This window comes from Podarcis tiliguerta (assembly GCF_965153285.1).
Source record: "Podarcis tiliguerta genome assembly, chromosome: 5".
Classification (NCBI taxonomy): Eukaryota; Metazoa; Chordata; class Lepidosauria; order Squamata; family Lacertidae; genus Podarcis; species Podarcis tiliguerta.
The window spans coordinates 46,919,319-46,937,836 of record NC_139538.1 but is presented as its reverse complement, the minus strand read 5'-3'; the positions used below and the strand labels follow the sequence as shown (position 1 = coordinate 46,937,836).

Genomic DNA, 18,518 nt, shown 5'->3' with positions numbered 1-18,518 from the left:
CTGTAATGCCTTAAATTACATCTGCTGTGTCTTACATTTGTGTACGTAAAATTCCATGTGGCCTGGGGCTAGTGCGTCCAAGCGAATATCCCTCCCTGCATGAGCCTTCCTATCGCTTAAAGAAAAACTTTGAAAGTGGTTTCATTCAGAAGGTGAAATCAGCATCTCTGTGTGTGCATACTTCTACTGTGGGGCTTTTCCCCCCAGTAGTGGCATTTGCTGTGACAATATAATTAGAGGGTGCCTACCATGCAAGAAGTGCATGAAGCTGCATTGTTATTTCCAGCATGGCCAACACCCGTATGTGTTCATCTCTGCATGTGGCAATACCAGGGGCTTCTAGATTGTGCTCTCAGTTCCCACAGAGATAATTTGCCACAGTGCTCTTGATTTGAAAAAGGATAGTCCAATTTCATTTCTGCAGACCCACAGGCTTGAATAATGCTGATGTGCAGCTCCAACTGAAAAATGTGTTGGACTCCTCCAGTATAACCCAACTTGACAGAAGATAAAGAGAGAAGGGGATCCATTGGTGAGAGTGGTGCGACTTGTGGCTGATTGAGCAAGGCTGAAGGTAGCATAGGGAAGTTTAGTTAGTACTGGGGGGTGGGGAGTGGGGAGGATAATGATCAAGAAAGAGAATCTATTCAGAAAAAAGGTGGGTCTAAGTTGCCACTCAAACAGAAGACAAAGTATGAAATGTGCACCCACACTCCAGCCACACAAACACACACACAAGTTTCTTCTCCAGATTGGTCTCTATGCATTGGTAGTTTTGCTCTGAAGATTTCAATTTAATCCCTCACATTGTTTGGTATACTTCCTGCATCACAGTACGTATACAAAAGTTGGTTTATTTTTAGCTGTCGGAAACAACATGAATAAGTAATTGATAGCAGACGCTTTTCACAGAGCAATTTCAGATCGCTCAAAATCACATGCCCCTACATAGAGGCAGCTCATGCTATGAGCAGAGACAAGAGACACAGGGCATGGATCCCTTTCAAATCTAGGCTTTTTGTTGGGACTGAGTATAGTCATATAGTTTAGGGTTCTGCTTAAAATCTCATTATGCTGGGTTCCAAATTCTGCAGCTTGGCCTGCCTATTGAAAAGAAAAAGGCCTAGGTTAACTCAAAAGTGATGATTGTATTATAAATGATGGTGCAATCTCGCTGCTAAACTCTGGATTCCCTCTTGATCTGCTTCTTCCCCAACCCACAAATGCAATCTCAGAAGAACCGCTTAATTTTCAATATTTTACTTTTCTTACAAGAAATTTGAAGGACATTTTAAAAAGCACTTTACTATGAAGTTCTGTATTTATGTATGAGATTCTTTTTTTCTTTTTTTTAAGAAGAGGAGTTTGGATTTGATATCCCGCCTTTCACTCCCTTTAAGGAGTCTCAAAGCGGCTAACATTCTCCTTTCCATTCCTCCCCCACAACAAACACTCTGTGAGGTGAGTGGGGCTGAGAGACTTCAAAGAAGTGTGACTGGCCCAAGGTCACCCAGCAGCTGCATGTGGAGGAGCGGAGACATGAACCCGGTTCCCTAGATTACGAGACCACCGCTCTTAACCACTACACCACACTGGCTCTCTTATGTATGAGATTCTGTGCCACGGAAAACATGCACAGAGAGAGATATGCCTGGAGTTAATGCTGTAGAGTGGAAGTGGAAAGGGCCGGTGAGGGGGAGAAAAGGGTCTTTTGTGTTTTTAAAGAAAGATGTTGAGGTTCCAGAGTGACGACCGTCCATTCAAGCAGAGGAAAAGTTTAGCCTCTCAGATGCAGGAAACAACTGATATCAGGTCAAAGCATCCAAGCAAGATTCCGGTGGTGCTTGAGCGTTACCAGAAGGAGAAGACACTCCCTCAGTTGAGGCGGGATCTATCTATGTCTCAGTTTGTCTACAGTCTGAGGGCCCGCCTGTCCCTGACAGCCACTCAAGCCTTCTACCTGCTGGTGGACAACAAGAGCCTGCCTTGCCTGAGCCTGACTGTTTCAGAGGTCCATGCAGCCAACAAAGATGATGACAGCTTCCTCTACATTACCTACGCATCTCAAGATACGTTTGGTGATGTTGGCCCTTGAGCCCATTCCAAGGCCTCTGCAGTCTCTCTCTCCTCCCTTTCTCTCTGAGGCATAGTTGTCACAACATGGATTTCTAAACTGCTTTTGTGGAAGAGTGGCATGGGAGAAGAGTATTCACCATCAGGCAGGCTCTTGTCATTGTCCCTGAAGCAACTGAACTACCTTCTATGTTGTATCTGCCTGAAAAGACGCCCAGATGACAGGGTGTATTTTAGGGTCATGTACTTTCTTAACCAACTCTGCAGGGCCATTACTTTAACCCACTGCCAGCTTATTCTTTTAAACTATTTTGCTCCCTTATCTCTTCAGACGGATATAGACATAGATATAAAAAAGAGCATCACTACTATTGCACAGGAAACTTTTGTCTGGTTTTCTTTCTTATTTTAAACAAAGCTGATTGGCCTAATGGGAATCTGGAGGGTTCCACGAGTGGAAATTTTAACCGCACAGCTGTTTTTGTTACTTCATCTCTTTCTTCCCCTTTTTTAAAAAAGCCTTCTGACTGGACTGCAATAAAGAAATAAATGGGCACAATTACACTAAAAAAAAAAGAGAGAGAGAGAGAGAGAGATATTTCTGAGTTATTACCAATTTGGCACTGTGGCTCTCTCTTTGCATGCGAAAGCCATTCATGTTTGCTTAGGCATTCTAATATGCAGAGCCCATGTAGCCAATCAGAATCGTCTAGTGATATAACAGCATAATCTTGCTGTTGCATATGCTTTCTGGGAAGGTCTCCAGCTTCACATTAGGCCAGAAGCCCTGCTCAGTGCTCCCTCTCAAGCCCTTGCTGCAGCCTTGTTGGGAGTGGGGCCAGGAGCAGGGCCACTGTATCTGAGATGGTGTCTCCCATGAGATTACACACACTGCAACTGCCATCCTCTCAATCCCTGCCACCACTCAGATGAGCCACATCAGCTGCAGTAGCAGCGACAGCCTAGGAGCAGTGCCAGTGGCCCAGTATTTCCCCCAGTATGCCATGTGCTGGTGCCAGGCCTGGAATTTAATGAACCAATGGTGTAGGGGTGCTTTCCACCCAGTCCCAGTTGGGTTGATGATTACATGGGAAGAACTTGTCTGACTGGCTCCACCCATATGGTGTTGGCCCTTTAAGCATGACAGCAGCACCATGGGATGCAGCCTCTCTCCCACCACGGCTATAATGTATAGAGGGCCTCTTTGTTATCTTTTTTTTGTAGGGTGAGCCATTCATGTGTAGCCACTCATCATGCCGATTCTCCGATTTTCACCATGCCACCGCACACCCACATTTACAAGATGTTTGTGGCTGCACATGAATGATTTTCCATACAGATCGGCCTCCATGTGACTGCTTGGTCATAAGAATTGGGCCTTTGTTTCTTTAGGCCAGAGTTGTGCTATTTCCTGAGGGTCTTATTCAGACTGTCATAAGCCATGTGAACCTCTGCTTAGAAATCCAATTTCTCGTATTTCTGGTCGAAGAGGGTGGGAGATCATGAATATTTCCTTGAAGCACTTCCTGGACTAACTTACATTTTTATTAAAAGGGGTTCGGTATGTTTGAAATTGCTTGGTTTTTAAAGGCAACGTGTTATTTTTATACATTTCAGCCACCCCTCAAGCTGGCAACACTGCAAAATCTTGGACTCACCTCAAAATGTTTCCCAGCTTAACTCGCATCTACCCCGTGGTTAGATGTGAGTCATGCCTTGTGGAAATGTTCAGTGTTGATTCAAACATTAATCCAAATCCTTGTTCTGATGAAAATAGTAAGAGATTGCTACATACCAAGATGCTTCCAGCAGCTCTCAGCTGGAAACCCAAACACCCTCCACCCCTCATTGATATTTGGAAGGATATTTGGTTGATATTAGCAACCATTTCCATTACCTATCCATTTCTTCAGTTGCATTGCTATTGGTAAAGCACACTCAACAGTGTCTTGTTTAATATTTTGTTAGTTGATGTGGCAGGCCAGTTCAAAATCATGTATGTTTGTAGCACCAATGTGCATTTGAAGCTCCAAAAGGAGTGTGGAGGGAAATTGGGGGGGTTTATGCCTTACTTGGCTATTCGTTATGTACGTGTGGACTGAGGTGGTTTGACCTTGTGTCCCTCATTGTTTTAGCCCCTTGCTGTGCTTCCCATGTCATGCACATTAGACATTCTGTATAGCCGGTAAATAAATACAGTCTTTCCAGTTGCCTCCTGCATGGACAGTAAAGAAAGCAGGGGTGACTGAAGAATCATGAATCAGCAGAGGCCCTCTAGACTTCCTGTGCAGTGCAGGATCTATAGTACAGGATGTGAGCAGGGCTTCCTTGACAGATGACTGTCCAGCCTTTGCTCAAATAGTACCTCTAGGGAAGGAGAGCCCACCACCTCCCAAGGCAGTCTGTTGTACTGCTGAACAGTTATTACTGTTTGGAAACTTCATCTCCTATTTAGGCAAAATCTGCTTCCTTGTAATTTCTACTTATCCATTCCAGTCCTGCCCTGTGGGTGCTAAAGGCTTGGGGTTAATAAATGCTAGAATTTTATTAGAAATAGTATGTTAGACAGACCCAAAGGTGTATTTGGGGCATTAAGAGGTGTGGTGGACCCACTGATAAGGCTCTGTTATTAGCACATGTTGGTTGGCATCCATCTGTCTTGGGAGGCAATGGAAGTGTGTGTCAAACTGTTGGAGAGTTACAGCGCCTGCTGTGCCTGTAGATAACAATATGTGAGAGACATTTTTTGTTGCCACTGGAGCAGATGCTTGACTTCTAGAGCTCTCACTTTCCTGGAATGTATGCATTGGGGAGGCGGGAGAAAATTGAAATGAAATATTTGTGTCAGATTCAGGAGCAAATGAATATAATGGGGGCCAAAATGGAGACGTGTCTAATCATTCTCAAACACTGGAAGATCTGCACTCAGTTTAATGTGAGCTTGGGCCTGGGAGGCGACGTTTGCATTTTGAACACCCTTCAGGCTCAGGGCTATCACTCGCTGAGATTGCATGGAGTCATTCCAAGGCTGGAATGAGGTCCAATTCATCTCTAACCATTTGGTAAAGTTGCTGCCTCCCACCCCATATTGCTGTCCATTCTGCTGAATAACAGTCTCAGATGGGCAGATTGTGTGGACTTCTGTGTTCAAGGTGATTCACTTCTTCAAAAGTTACTGCTGCCCCATTGGCACCCAACCACAGAGGTAGGGCTACTAGTGTATTGCACTGCACCAGGGACAGGGAACTAACATGCAAAGATTTGCAGGGCAGTCAAATTTCTTATTTATCTTAATGCTACAAATGATGATTTGGGGTTGGGGATAAGAATGTGAAAAACACACAAAGGTGGAATGGTTTGGAAGTGACATCACCTGGTTTGCGCAGAATAAGTTTCCGGTGCCAGTTCTGAAGGAAGCAGGTAGTGCAGAAGCAATTCAAGAGTGAGATGACTCATTCACGCAGGCAAGCAGGAGGTGGGGGAGCTCAAGAAGCAACCTGCTGCTGTGTCTGTGCAAGGCCTTCACTTCATCCGTGATGTGTGTCACTGTTCACAGCTGGCTTGTACCTTTACTGAGTGCAGATAGGAAAGACAATTCCCCCTCCCTTTGGTCCCACAGCGGGAACAGCTAGCAAAGTGCCCTAGCTAAGCAGAGGGAAATTCTCCATCTCCCAGCAAGAGAGTGAAATTACTAAAGAGGAGCAATCAGAAAGGCTGTTATTTTCCCCACAGTGTTTATCGAAAGATCTCTAAGTAAAATGGACACAGGAGAATTGCACCTGGTCTTTCTGTTTTAATACAGAATTGCTCATGGGTCACCTTTGTGGCATCTGCTGGTGGCGCACATATGTCCACAAAACCCTGGTGCCCTCTCATCCATCTCTGGCTGAAATTAGGCTTCCCAGATGCACTCTTCGTAAAGTTTACTCCCCGCTCCCACCCCATAATTAGGCCTGAAAAATGTGGAAACCCTTTTTTGAAGCCCAAATGCTGGTGAGGAGGAGGTGAAGTGGGTGTGCATGCATGTGCATGGCTAGAGGACACATGTTTATGGTTGTGGCACATTTGTAGTACCAGTTGCTGGGGAGTGGCACTTTGAGAGGGCTATTTGACTCGAGCTTCCCCGTGTGAAAGAGGATGCTAGACTGAATCCTTGGTGAATCCTTGGTCTGAGCCAGCAGGATTCCTCTTAGGTTCATCCTGTGTCACTGCTGTTGTCAACACAGAAGTCAAAATGGCACAGGCCATACCTGTTGACTGTCCTGCTTTGAGCGGGACATCCCAGAATTACAGAAGCTTCTGATTGGATCCTGGGATGTCCTATTTTGCCTTGCATGAGAGCACGGCCCTGAAAAAACCATGTCCCGATTTTCCTCTGTGGGGCATTAGAGGGCATGCACAGACATGAGGTCTCCTAGCACCAAACTGCACCTTCTCCAGCAGTCAGAAAAATCCTTGAGGACTCTCCTTTTCACATTGAAATGGAAGAAGAGTGAGAGACGGGGGGGCCTGCTGGTTGGTTTAATCCAGCCCCCGTGACAGTTTATTTCCTGGGGTAAAATCCTAAAAAAACCTCAACAACTCCAACCCTAAAAAAACCTCAACAACTTCAAAGGTTGGCCCTTTGGTTGGCCCTCATGGCCCTTCGCTTCATCAAATCTGGCCCTCTTTGAAAAAAGCTTGGACACCACTGCCCTAATCCAAATGGTTGTGGCTGGGGATGACTGTAATTCTTCCCAGCTGTGGAATTTGAGAAAATGCAATGAGAACTCAAAGCCATACAAGAAGTTATGTCATTTTCCTACAGCCTACACCAAATCCTCTTGGCCAGGAGCCACCCACCAATCCGTGGGGATGTGCTGTCATCTCCAGTCCCACACCCACACCCTCTGGACTCCTGTTTAGACTGCAGCAAACATCCCCCCCGAAGACGACCCTGTAGCTGGAGATGCTTCCATTTCTCCCAGCAAAACCAGAATTGCACGCAATGGGAGATGGATCAATAGTCTCCATTTCATAAAATCACCGCACAGTCATTGCCTGCTTTAGCTGAAACTCATCCTTCCTGTTTCATCATGAGACAGAAGCTCATAAAGGTGCCTCAGGAATGCTGCGGCTGTGATTTGAACGTAGCCGGCTGCATTCTTCTCTCTCTAGCTACGGGTTGTGCCTCAAGATTGGGAATAAGAGAGGTCCTCTGTTATGTCATCACTACGGTAAATGGAATTCATGCCAGACGGGAAAACTTGACTTGAGACACCTTAGAAAACTATGTCAGACGCATATAATACAGTTACAGTGATTAGTAGGCAGTTGGTTTCGCCATTTTTGAGGCGGGGGCAGTGGAATGGATTACATACAGAAACAGAATACATTCTTCCCATTGGGGTGTGCCAGAGAGGTCATTTGTATTATGGAAGGCTTAGCTGTGTTGAAGGGGATTTGGGCCTGTGTTGACTTGTCTCCCTGCTTAAGACAGCAATTGCAAGGAGGGGAATTCAGGAGGGGTCCAACCTTCCTAATTATTTCAAAGGGTGGGCTCAGCCTACACAGCTATTCTCTTGGGACCTCAGCATTTAACCTTTTACTCACATTAGGCTAACAGAAAACTGTCAAAACGTTTAGAAAATTAACTTTCAGGGGTTTTTTTGTTTTAAAAAATAATGAAACAATTTTATACACAAACATGCATGCAGTAAAAAGGCTATCACAAGCTCCAGAACACTTAAGATTTTTTGTCATATGTTTGCTTAGTGTGCTTTTTGGCCTAGGTGCTTTCACAATGAATGATGGCCCATCAGGGTGCCATCTTGAATAACTTATTGGGGGAACCAGGTAAACCCTGTCCCACATAATCAATCACAAGATGCGGTGCACGCCAATTGAATGGCAATGCCTATCAACTTTGAGGGAGCCCTCAAATATTTTATGAGGGGGCAAAGGGACCTCAGCCCCTAGGAGTTGGCTCCTATGTCACCCATGAAGAGTCTCCATTGTGTTGGGTTCCTGCTATCCTCAGCGGGTGGGTGGGTAATTGCTTCTTCAGCTAGATTTCCATCCCTATCTTCAGGCTCATCCAGGCTAGCTGAGAAATTTGATCTGCATGCTAATCTCTGCTTCTAGGATATTCTCCAGCTTTGTGAAGGCAGTATGCTTACTCTCTGATTACATTTATATACCACCTCAAGGTGGTTTACATGGTTCTTCCCATTTTATCCACACAACAACCCTGTGAGGTAGGTTGGGCTGAGAAACTTGTGACTGGCCCAAGGTCACCCAGTGAGCTTCATGACTGAGTGGAGATTTGAAATCCCAGATCATAGCTCACGATTCTAACCATTCCACCATACAGATGACCCTTGTGGAGCTGGGAGGTGAGGGGTTTGTAGTCTAATCTCTTGCTCAAATCCTGAGTTTGAGCATTCCCAACAGATGCCCGTCTAACCTCTATTTAAAGATCTCCAGTGAGGGGGAGCCCGTAACACCCATAGGTAATTGGTTCCAAACCTTCAATATTGTTTGGCAAGGGTATTGTTTTGTCCCTGTTGCCAAAACCTCCTCCAAGTCCACCCTCCCATTTGGCGTTCATTGATGTCTGCATGTAGATAACCCAATTCCCACTTTGAAAATAAATAGGGTCCAGTGTCCCACCCTGCCCCAAAGCTGGTCTCCTGTGTCTTTAACAGCTGCATGACAAAAGAGACCCCTGCTGTGTGAGGCCAGTGGTCCAATATCCTGTTCTCACAATGCCAGCCTATGGGAAATGAGCAAGCGGGAAATGAGTGCAACAGCACTCTCCCCACTTGTGATTCTCAACAGAGGCATGGGAACACAGGAAGCAGCCTCATGCTCAGGCAGACCACTGGTCCATTTTGCTCAGTATTGTCAGTAAAGGTAAAGGGACCCCTGACCGTTAGGTCCAGTTGTGGACGACTCTGGAGTTGCAGCGCTCATCTCGCTTTATTGGCTGAGGGAGCTGGTGTACAGCTTCCGGGTCATGTGGCCAGCATGACTAAGCCGCTTCTGGCGAACCAGAGCAGCGCACAGCAACACCGTTTACCTTCCCGCCGGAGCGGGGCCTATTTATCTACTTGCACTTTGACGTGCTTTTGAACTGCTAGGTTGGCAGGAACAGGGACCGAGCAATGGGAGTTTACTCCGTCAGGGGGATTCGAACCGCCGACCTTCTGATCGGCAAGCCCTATGCTCAGTGGTTTAGAGACCACAGCGCCACCCGCGTCCCAATAGAGGTAGCAGCAGGCAAAGCTTTCCCCATCACTGCCACTGCAGATCATGGAAAGCACTGCTTGTCAGACAGCCTTGAAAGGTGGAGTAGCCTTTCACCAAAATTTACACACACACACACACGCTGCTTCAAAACCAAACATGAACTTAGCATCCAGAACCAGCCCCTCTCTGCATTAGGACTGTCAACTTTCTTCTTCTTGGCAGAGAGCCTGTACCTTTAACAGCTGCATGTTTGGCAAAAACCCAACAGGTGTGGCTTTCCTAGTATGGAAATGCACAGTTAAATTTCCTATTGCTTAGCTGCTTAAAGGCGCGGGAGCCCCATTAGGAAAATGGGACCAGTGACACCCTCCCTGGATGATGGCCTCCCTGGAACTCATCCTGCGATGCTGCTTCCTGTACTGCTTTACTTTCCCAAAGTGTGCTGCCCTTACCTTTGCGGCCTTATAATTACATTGCCACACATGGATGCGCTGAATATTTCATAGAGAGAAAGCCTGAGGTGACTATTAAACATAAAATCATCAGCTCTAGCTTGTATAACAATCCACAGCTACTGACCCAGTTTCTCAACTGCAGCGATCAAATCGGAAGGAAGTTAGAGGTATGTTAATTGCAAACTAATGGTCAAAAATATATTGAGATGGTAATTACACCTATACCACTGTGCACTGAGAGTCACTGGGATATCAGGTCTTCCCAATATCCCAGGGCTCTGCAGACTGGTAGGCGCCACACCAGAAAGTAATAAGTGCTTGTCTTAAATCTACTCTGTATATTTTAGACACCAGGCAGCAAAGAAATGAAGATTTGTAACTAATTGATTTTGACATCATCAAATCAAAATGTTTCATACAGATCTTAAATGGTCTTTTAAAAAACAAAACAAAACTTGCAAGCACTGGCCTTTGATATTAAATGCATTTATTTAACATTTTAGTCTATTTGCATTTATTGTGTTTTAATATTTTATTTTGATGGATTAAAGTTGGGTCCAGATTTACTCATATTTGCAGCTTGAAATCAATGGTATATCAGTTACTCATTGTGAGCTTATGTCCCACTGATTTCAGTCGGCCTTCTCTAACCACGACTAAGTCTGGATCCCACCCTAAAGTCCTCCTGCCTTCCCAGGTTTTACTGGGGCAGTATGTGGGCCTTTCAATGGCTTCGAGAGTGTTTCCATGTAATGATGATGAAATGGAAGCTGTGAGTCATCTCCTTTTTTGCAATATTTATTTTGGAATTAATAACCAGCTCGTTGCTCCTTTTCTGTTCTCCTTACCTGGTAGGTCAGTAAGTTTTTACATGAGTTGAGAGATAAAACTCCAGGAAATCAGATCGCAGCGGCAAAATTCTTGTCCATGGCAAAGAGGATCAGGAAACAGCTGATTAAATTATGGCTTGATTTTGTTCTCCCAGGAATCGTCCTTGTGGAAGTTATTACGGGTTGTTGAGGGAGCTTGCAGTTTTATTTGTATTCTGCCCTTCTATATAACAATTGTTTATCTGCTTGTGACCCTTTCCAGTAGATAGAGCAGGTGATCAAGCTGAAGCCTTTGGACTCCTGGCCCGAGTACTCACTCTGGCGCTGTGGAGCCATTCTGCACATTGGTATATCAGTGAACGAAGGGCGATGAAACAAGCTGGACATTGGTTAGAGGGCAAGTGGTGAAAGTCATGCCATGAAGCCAACTGAGCATGAGTGCGGGGGGGGGGGGGAGGAATAACTTTGTGGCAGTGAGGGTGGTGAAAAAGGCCCATTTCTCTGCCTCAATCGCATTCTCAAGTAGCTGCCCAGTGGCACTTTTTCTTCTCTTTTTTTTTTGTATCTGTTAACATCAACTCTAGTGAATTGTTTGCAAGGCACTTCAAGAGCAAACTCACTCGCCTCCATAGCTTGATGCCTCATTGCTGTAAATGCGAAAGAGCAGGTCAGGACAACTTTTTTCCAGTTATTTGGCAACTCAGGGTGGGAAGGGGCAGAGAGAAGGAAAACTGCTAATGCTTGAGTAGCTGGTTGACTTAATTAAGGAAGAAGAATCCCCCCCCCCTATTTCAAAAGTGATTAGTAATCTGCGTCTTGAAGTTTGTGCAAGGAAGAAGAGAGATGCCAATTTGGTTCTTGGGACACTGATAAAATCACAACATTGTTAAGAGCAAACGAAGGTCTGTTTATTGTTCAGATCATCAAGGAAGCCTGGCATGGAAACCCTTTTCAAGTCTGATTTACCACTGACCTGCTCTAGCAGGAAGCTGTCTTGGCAGGTATGGCTAGCATCAAAGCTAAGTTCCCACCACCCACTCTTCAGATCGTTGATTCAGTACCTGTTGTGGGTGCAATTGCTGACAACAAGCAAGACTGACCCAGTATCTGCTTATCATTCCCTATAATTGCAAACAAGGGGTGAGTGCCAACATGGTAGAAGTCAAAAGAGGAACCCTGAGAAACTAGAAGGGGTGGTTATCAGTATGCTCTGGAGAACTTCAAAGTTACTGAAATAAGTTTCTAGAAATCTCCTCTTACCCCCCCCCCCAAACAGTCCAGTGAGGAGGATTCAGAGAGTTGGAGGGAGAATTCTAAACAGGTCTAAGCCTACACCCTGCTCAAGACATCCAGAAGAAAGGTCTGGCCTGCCTCTGCTTGAAGACTTTTGGCAAGGAAGACACCTCCGCCCCAGGTAAGAGGTTCCATTGTTGAACTGCCCTTACCATTTACAAGTTTCTCCTCATGTTCAACCAAAATCTCCCTGTCACTTAAGTCCATTAGAACTAGGCCTGCCCTCTGGGGCAGCAGAGAACAACATAAGAAGAGTCTTGCTGGATCAGGCAAATGGCCCATTGATTCCAACATCTGGTTCTCCCAGTGGCCAACCAGATGACAGTGGGAAGCCTGCAAGCTGGATATGAGTGCAACAGCACTCTGCCCACCTGTGAATCCCAACAGCTGGTATTCAGAAGCATGAAGCCTCTGACAGTGGAAGGTAGAACAAGTCTTTGCCCTTCAGAATGCTATCATGCCCTCCTCAGTCTTCATCTCCAAATTTGCAAGCATTTATAATTTTAAGCATATCTGCAATACGGGGCTTGGTTTTTAAACGCTCATGCAAATGGATAACATTATAAAATTGGGACGGACAGCTGCTAAAATTACATTCCTTTTTGTCTTTCCTTCCGCTGCAATAATAATAATAAACAACAAAGAATCAAGCAGACTAAGACCTAAGATAATGAATGTAACAAAATAAGAACAGTATTTTTTTTTTAAGTCAGTGAGTCATGCAGCTGAATTTTGTCCCTCCTACAACAAGGGTCAGTATCTGCTCAGCAGAGAGAATGAGCACACTTTCACACACTGCAGACTTGGCTGTGAGTCAGCTCAGCAAATGGATGGTCCTGAAGCCAAATTCCTGATGTGTAAAATCCACAAAAAACGTAAGATATAATGACAGGCAGATAGCTGCATTTGATCCAACAAAAGAAGTAGTTAATTTAGCTGAGCCCCTCTCCATCTCCGTCACACCTGATCACCACCATATCCTGAATTCTTTTGCCGTAGAATTAGCCTCATAGTGCTTGCCTCTTATAGCATCTTTTAAAAAGTGCAAAAGCCACAGGATTATGGAGGATTTATGAAGGAATTTATTGACTCTTGAGGAATCCACCACTTCCCTAATCCTGGAGAGGAGGTTGCATATGCAAACAAAATATGACTAGTGCACCTGCAAAGCAGCCCAACTGCCCATTGTTTAAATTTTCCTGGTTTATCATCTTTCACTTGCAGAGCAATGGATAAATCAGTCCATTTCAGTTTCTCATTTTTTTCAAGCTTAAATGCAATTCACCACATTTCCACATGGTTTGTTGGGTTTTTCAAAGAACAAAAGTTCTCACAAAAATTCATTAGCATTTTAGTGTGCTTTTTCCGATTTATCTATGCAATTTGGTTGAATATGCACATTTTTTGCAAGTAATTTATTCTAATATATTGCCCTTATTTATATGTTATTTTCAGTGATGTGTGAATTTTTTACACACTCTTTCTACTAAAACAGACATTTTCCTACACGTGTGAGGCAGAGAAATATATCACAAAGTTTGCATTCTGGAACATGCTTGTAGATGCTCCTGCAAAATTATTGCCCCGGCTTGGATATTTTAAGAACTTGTGAGATTTGCTGGAGCTGATAAGAAAAAATTATTACAAAGGCAAAAACCCTAGCAACATTCCAAATGGTGAATCCAGCCTGCGTCCTAAAACATATAGCAAGTTCTGTAGGACTTAAGAGGCAGAGAGATGCATGACCCTTAAGTAACAACTGAGGAACAAGAAGCCCCACAGTTATGCACAGACAGAAGGAAGGAACAGGGTGTGGCAGCTGACTGAGGAAAGGCAAAGCATGATAATAATCAGGGAGACTAAGATCCCAAGGACTTGAGGAGGAAGTGGTGCTGATAGAAATCCCAGAACAACTGTGAGTGAATGAGAAAGAGTAGATAGAAAAACAGACACTAAGTGGCTAAAGGGCATTTATGCTTGTGTCTCTTTAAATGTCCATAAAGGTAAAGGGACCCCTGACCGTTAGGTCCAGTCATGGCCGACTCTGGGGTTGCAGCGCTCATCTCGCTTTATTGGCCGAGGGAGCCGGCGTACAGCTTCCAGGTCATGTGGCCAGCATGACTAAGCTGCTTCTAGCGAACCAGAGCAGCGCACGGAAATGCTGTTTACCTTCCCGCCGGAGCGGTACCTATTTATCTACTTGCACGTCGTGCTTTTGAACTCCTAGGTGGGCAGGAGAAGGGACCGGGCAAAGGGAGCTCATCCTGTCACGGGGATTCGAACCGCTGACCTTCTGATCGGCAAGCCCTAGGCTCTGTGGTTTAACCCACAGTGCCACATGCCATACAAATACAAACCAGGAGGCCAGAGACACAAGTTTAAACAAAGGCAATTAAAATGAGCTAATGGCAGCCTGATGTCATGGCATGAAGCCAACCTCCTGACACTGCTGCAGTTTACCTGGGTGGTGAAGGGGTGAGGCAAGGTATTGATGAGGTCAGCGACGCACTGAGCCAACCTGGTGCTCCTGCCGATGTGTCTGTGCAACCCCAAACCCCTGCCACCCTGTCCCACCCCTAGGATCATGCAGGTAAGCTGTAGTGACCCTGGCTCTGTAGTCGTGCCATGCTGGTTGTTACTGCCTAAATGTCACCAATCACATGAATCTTCCTGTTTTCTCCTGGCAATTCCTCAAAGCACACCAGGAATTGTGCTTGATAGGTTTGTACAAGCCTGGATAATTTATGCTTTGCCTCCTCTTTCCTTTTTTTAGCGGGTCCACCAGTTGAACTAAAATCTGAACAAAGCTTTCCTTAGTCCAGTGCCCACCAAATCACACTTGGCTCTAAGGAAATTTATGCAGAGCTTAGAAAAATCACATGATCTAATAATCTTTCCTGTACGTCTGAATTTGGGGAGGTTTTGCCTGTTTACACAACCACATAGTTTCTTATTGAAGAGCAGCTAATAGGAAAAAAATTGTATTTTTTGCCATAAGGCGCTATGTTGTACCTAGAGGGTTGTTTGAGAGTGATTTCTCTCTGCATCATCATACTTCCCACTCCCCATCTTAGCTTTACCTGTAGAAGTATAATAATGAGGCCTTCTATCCACTAAGTACTTCCAGTAGATTATATAGCCTTTAAAGTGTTTTAAAGATCCTTATCTCAGAGAAGGCTTCCATTTCACATAGAATACCATTTGGAATTAGGGCTGGAAGTTGGGGCTAAGCATTGATTGGATCATGGGGACCCATTAACCTCAAGAGACAGTTCCTCTTCAGGTCACTGTGACCAAAGCATGCTGATGATTCATCAGGATATCATCTTGCTTTCGGGTGGATATGTTACGCTATAAGCGATTAACTTTTATCAGAGTCTTTAATGCTAAAGACTGAGTGGCAGAGTGTGATAATAATGTGAAGCTTAGAAGCTCTTCAGTTCCAAATTTAATACTGCCGCTAGGGTAGGATTTGTAGCAAGCTATTAATCTCTGTTTTTAAGAAGTTGTGGCAGATGAGATACCCAAATTTCTCCCGCACAGGGCCACACTAGGAGCATTCCCAGAAAGCAGGAGCTGGAAGGTGCTTCCTAAGCAGGGTGGTTGCAATAAGGACCTTGGCTCAAATTGAATACATGACATTCCGGAGCTCAGCAGCATGCTCAAAATGGAACAATGCATAGTCTTAGTCTCAGTGAGTCTAAAATCTGACAGTAAGAAAAGTATTTCAGAAATGACTCTTGCTATGCTTTCTGAATGTGTTGTGAAAGATGTGTGCACAAGTTTTTCAAAATTTCTTAAAGGGTGTGAGCTTTATGGAAAGCAGAATCCAAAGCCTTATGGGTTCTGCTAATATAGAAACAACATCTACCAACCTCTTATGCATAGTGCTAACTAATTACAGTGGTACCTTGGTTTACAATCCATTCTGGAGGTCCATTTGTAAACCAAAGCAGGTTGTAACCCACAATGGGGCCTCCCCCCAAAAATCATTCGTAATCCCAAAAAATGGGTTGTAATCCAAAGAAAGGTTGCAAACTGGGACACGCCCCTCCGGGTTTGACGTGTTTGTAATCCAAAACATATGGAAACCAAGATACCACTGTACAAACTTTTAGTAGATCTGAGGATACATAATGATTATCTTATCACTGATGGAAAAACTAGTGTCACTGTGGTACTGCCAAGTACGGAATGTCCAGAGGGAGGAATCAATTCTTTATTGCCAAAAGGACACTTACAAGTTAGGAGAATCCATGTCCACCGGTCCTACATCTCTCAGCTACTCCTATTTGTGCACCAATATCCGCCCTTCCTTCCCCACAGGTGGGCGGGCTTTGTGCCACCGAGTGGGTGCCACCCACCTGCTTGAGCCAGCCTTTGACCCGCCCTCAGCCAGGGAGGACTATGGGCGGCCAGCCGGGGGTGGGCCTAAGGCCAAAAGAAAAGAGGCTGACTCCTTGGCTCAAGCCTTTTTTGCTATTCTTCCTTCCAGGATCATCTCTCAGTTACTCCTAGGTGTGCACCAATGAGGCAGTTGGCGCAACAGAGAGGCCCCGCCCCTGACCTTGGCTTATGTATCTCCCCAATCCGAGCTGTGTGCAAGCAGAAAAAGAGTCCGCCTGCGTGTAACCTGTTTCTGCTCCTCCTGCTTCAATCCTCTTCTAGTCTTGGGAGACAAAGGAGCAGGACCTGACCATTCGCTCCCTCCAATCCTGCAGCTTCTCCTTTGTCTGACCTTTGATGAAGTTCCGTCTGTTACAGGCTCCCACAGTTCACCGATCCCTTTTCCAAGTTAGTGTTCAAGTCCCCCTTCCCCCGCTGCCCACTCATCAGTATCCAGCCAGCCCCTGACAACTAGGCTGCATAAGAATGCATATAAATGGAGCAGAAGTGTTCCTCTGTTTGCACACTGCTGCATTTTGTTCACACAAACAACCTCCTTTTCAGGTTCAAGCTTAAGATAACTAGTTCTACCTGTTTCCAGCAAAAGTCAGCCGTGTATGCAATGACTAGTCTGTGCCTCTGGGTGATGAACTCACCATTCCTCCCTGGAGCAACTTACAAGTTTCTAAAGATGTATTGTCTTGTGTGCTTTTTAAAAAAAAGAAAACCAAGCTGGCCAACCAACATTCAATTGAATGAGAAAATAATTGGACTCTTGAACTGAAGGATGCAGGGGAACTACATGACCAACCACTGAATCAGCATTTGATTCACTGGCTAGCACATCTGCAGTGGCGTACAAAGTACCATTGCATTAGAAGTTGTGGATCTTTTTCAGCTATTGCAGCCTGAGGACATGGATAAGACGTTTGAGGCCAGCCACACCCTCTTGGTTCTTTATATGGCCTAGATGAGGGGAAATTATTGGGTGTGTCCACATACATATTTATAGAAAGGAGGGATGCCCCTGGGCATTAAAGAGACTGTGGTGCACTTGCTGCTTACAAACCCACCTTGGACCCAGACATCTGGGATAACTACTGTACGGTTGCTAGCTTTGCTTCAAGAGGGTGGTTGGCTGCTGTCTAACTTCAGATGCTTTTGGATGGAAATGATCAGTGATTTTTTTTTTCTGGGGGTACACATACCCCTAAACATTTTGTGAATCTAAGTTTGGCCTCATTGAGGGGCAGTATTTCAATACGAGTAGGAAAATGAGAGTACCCCTAAACATTTGTTTAGAAAAAAAGCAGTGGAAATGATTATCTAAACCAATTTCAGTTTGGGTCCCAACCTAGTTTGACTAAAATGTCCTTAATGACCTTTATTTGAAAAGGTGCAACAGAAGCCCTGTTACTCTTCCTTGATTTTCAGCAGCTTTTGATGCTATCGACCACAGTAACTTGCTGGACCGGTTCTGTTGGATGTGAGTTGAAGGTGCAGTGATTTGGTGGCTTCTGGTAAACAGCAGGTCTTTTTAAAGAGGCCATGAGACCACCCAGAAGACCTGTTTACTCAGCATTCATCTTGATTTGCTTGCACAAAGCTTATGTGGCGTTTATATTATATCTGGTCTTTAGTGACCATTCATTCTGATTTGCTTGTGGGGAATTTTTAATGCCCATCGTTTTTCAAATCACAAAAAGGCTGATTCTTTTTTTAATGTGGATTTGTTGCACTAGGACGGAAGAGCCCTTTGATCCACTTTAACTCATACCCTAGGCTCCCTCCTGCAAAATTGTGACAGTCTGGAGGCACCCGGTGTCAGATGCACCAGTTAGGTAAGCCTATTCACCCTCTCCCTACAAATGCAGATAATTTGTATTCCTTAAATAATCCTTGTTAGCTTAATGAGCTCAGTGAGAGCAAATATCAAGTCAGCACAACCAGAGGAGATTCTGGCAAATCAGCAGCAAACTTATTCCTCTCAGGGATGCTGAAAGCAAGCATCAAAACGTAGAAACCACACATGTGTTTGAAATGCAGAAAATGGAGTGTCCTTGTGAGTCCAGGGACCAAAGTCCAGTAATTTATGGTGACTTAATAATAAATATATAGGATAGGAGCTAAAAACTGTAATTACAGCTGGAAGGAATGGGGGGTGGGACTCAAGCCTGGGAATTAAACGCGGCCCTCCATGCTCTCTCTTTGGCCTTCAAGAGACCACACTCTCCTTGACTGCTTTGGCTGG

General features: G+C 44.8%; 1 protein-coding gene across 1 annotated transcript; it reads left to right on the top strand.

Annotated features, from left to right (window-relative positions):
• Positions 1–1,729: 1,729 nt before the first annotated feature.
• On the top strand, positions 1,730–2,095 carry LOC310677861 (microtubule-associated protein 1 light chain 3 gamma-like; the record flags this gene model as incomplete). The annotated part of the gene is made up of 1 exon (XM_083441043.1): positions 1,730–2,095. The coding sequence occupies one exon, from the start codon at positions 1,730–1,732 to the stop codon at positions 2,093–2,095; it is 366 nt and encodes a 121-aa protein (XP_083297169.1).
• Positions 2,096–18,518: the final 16,423 nt, after the last annotated feature.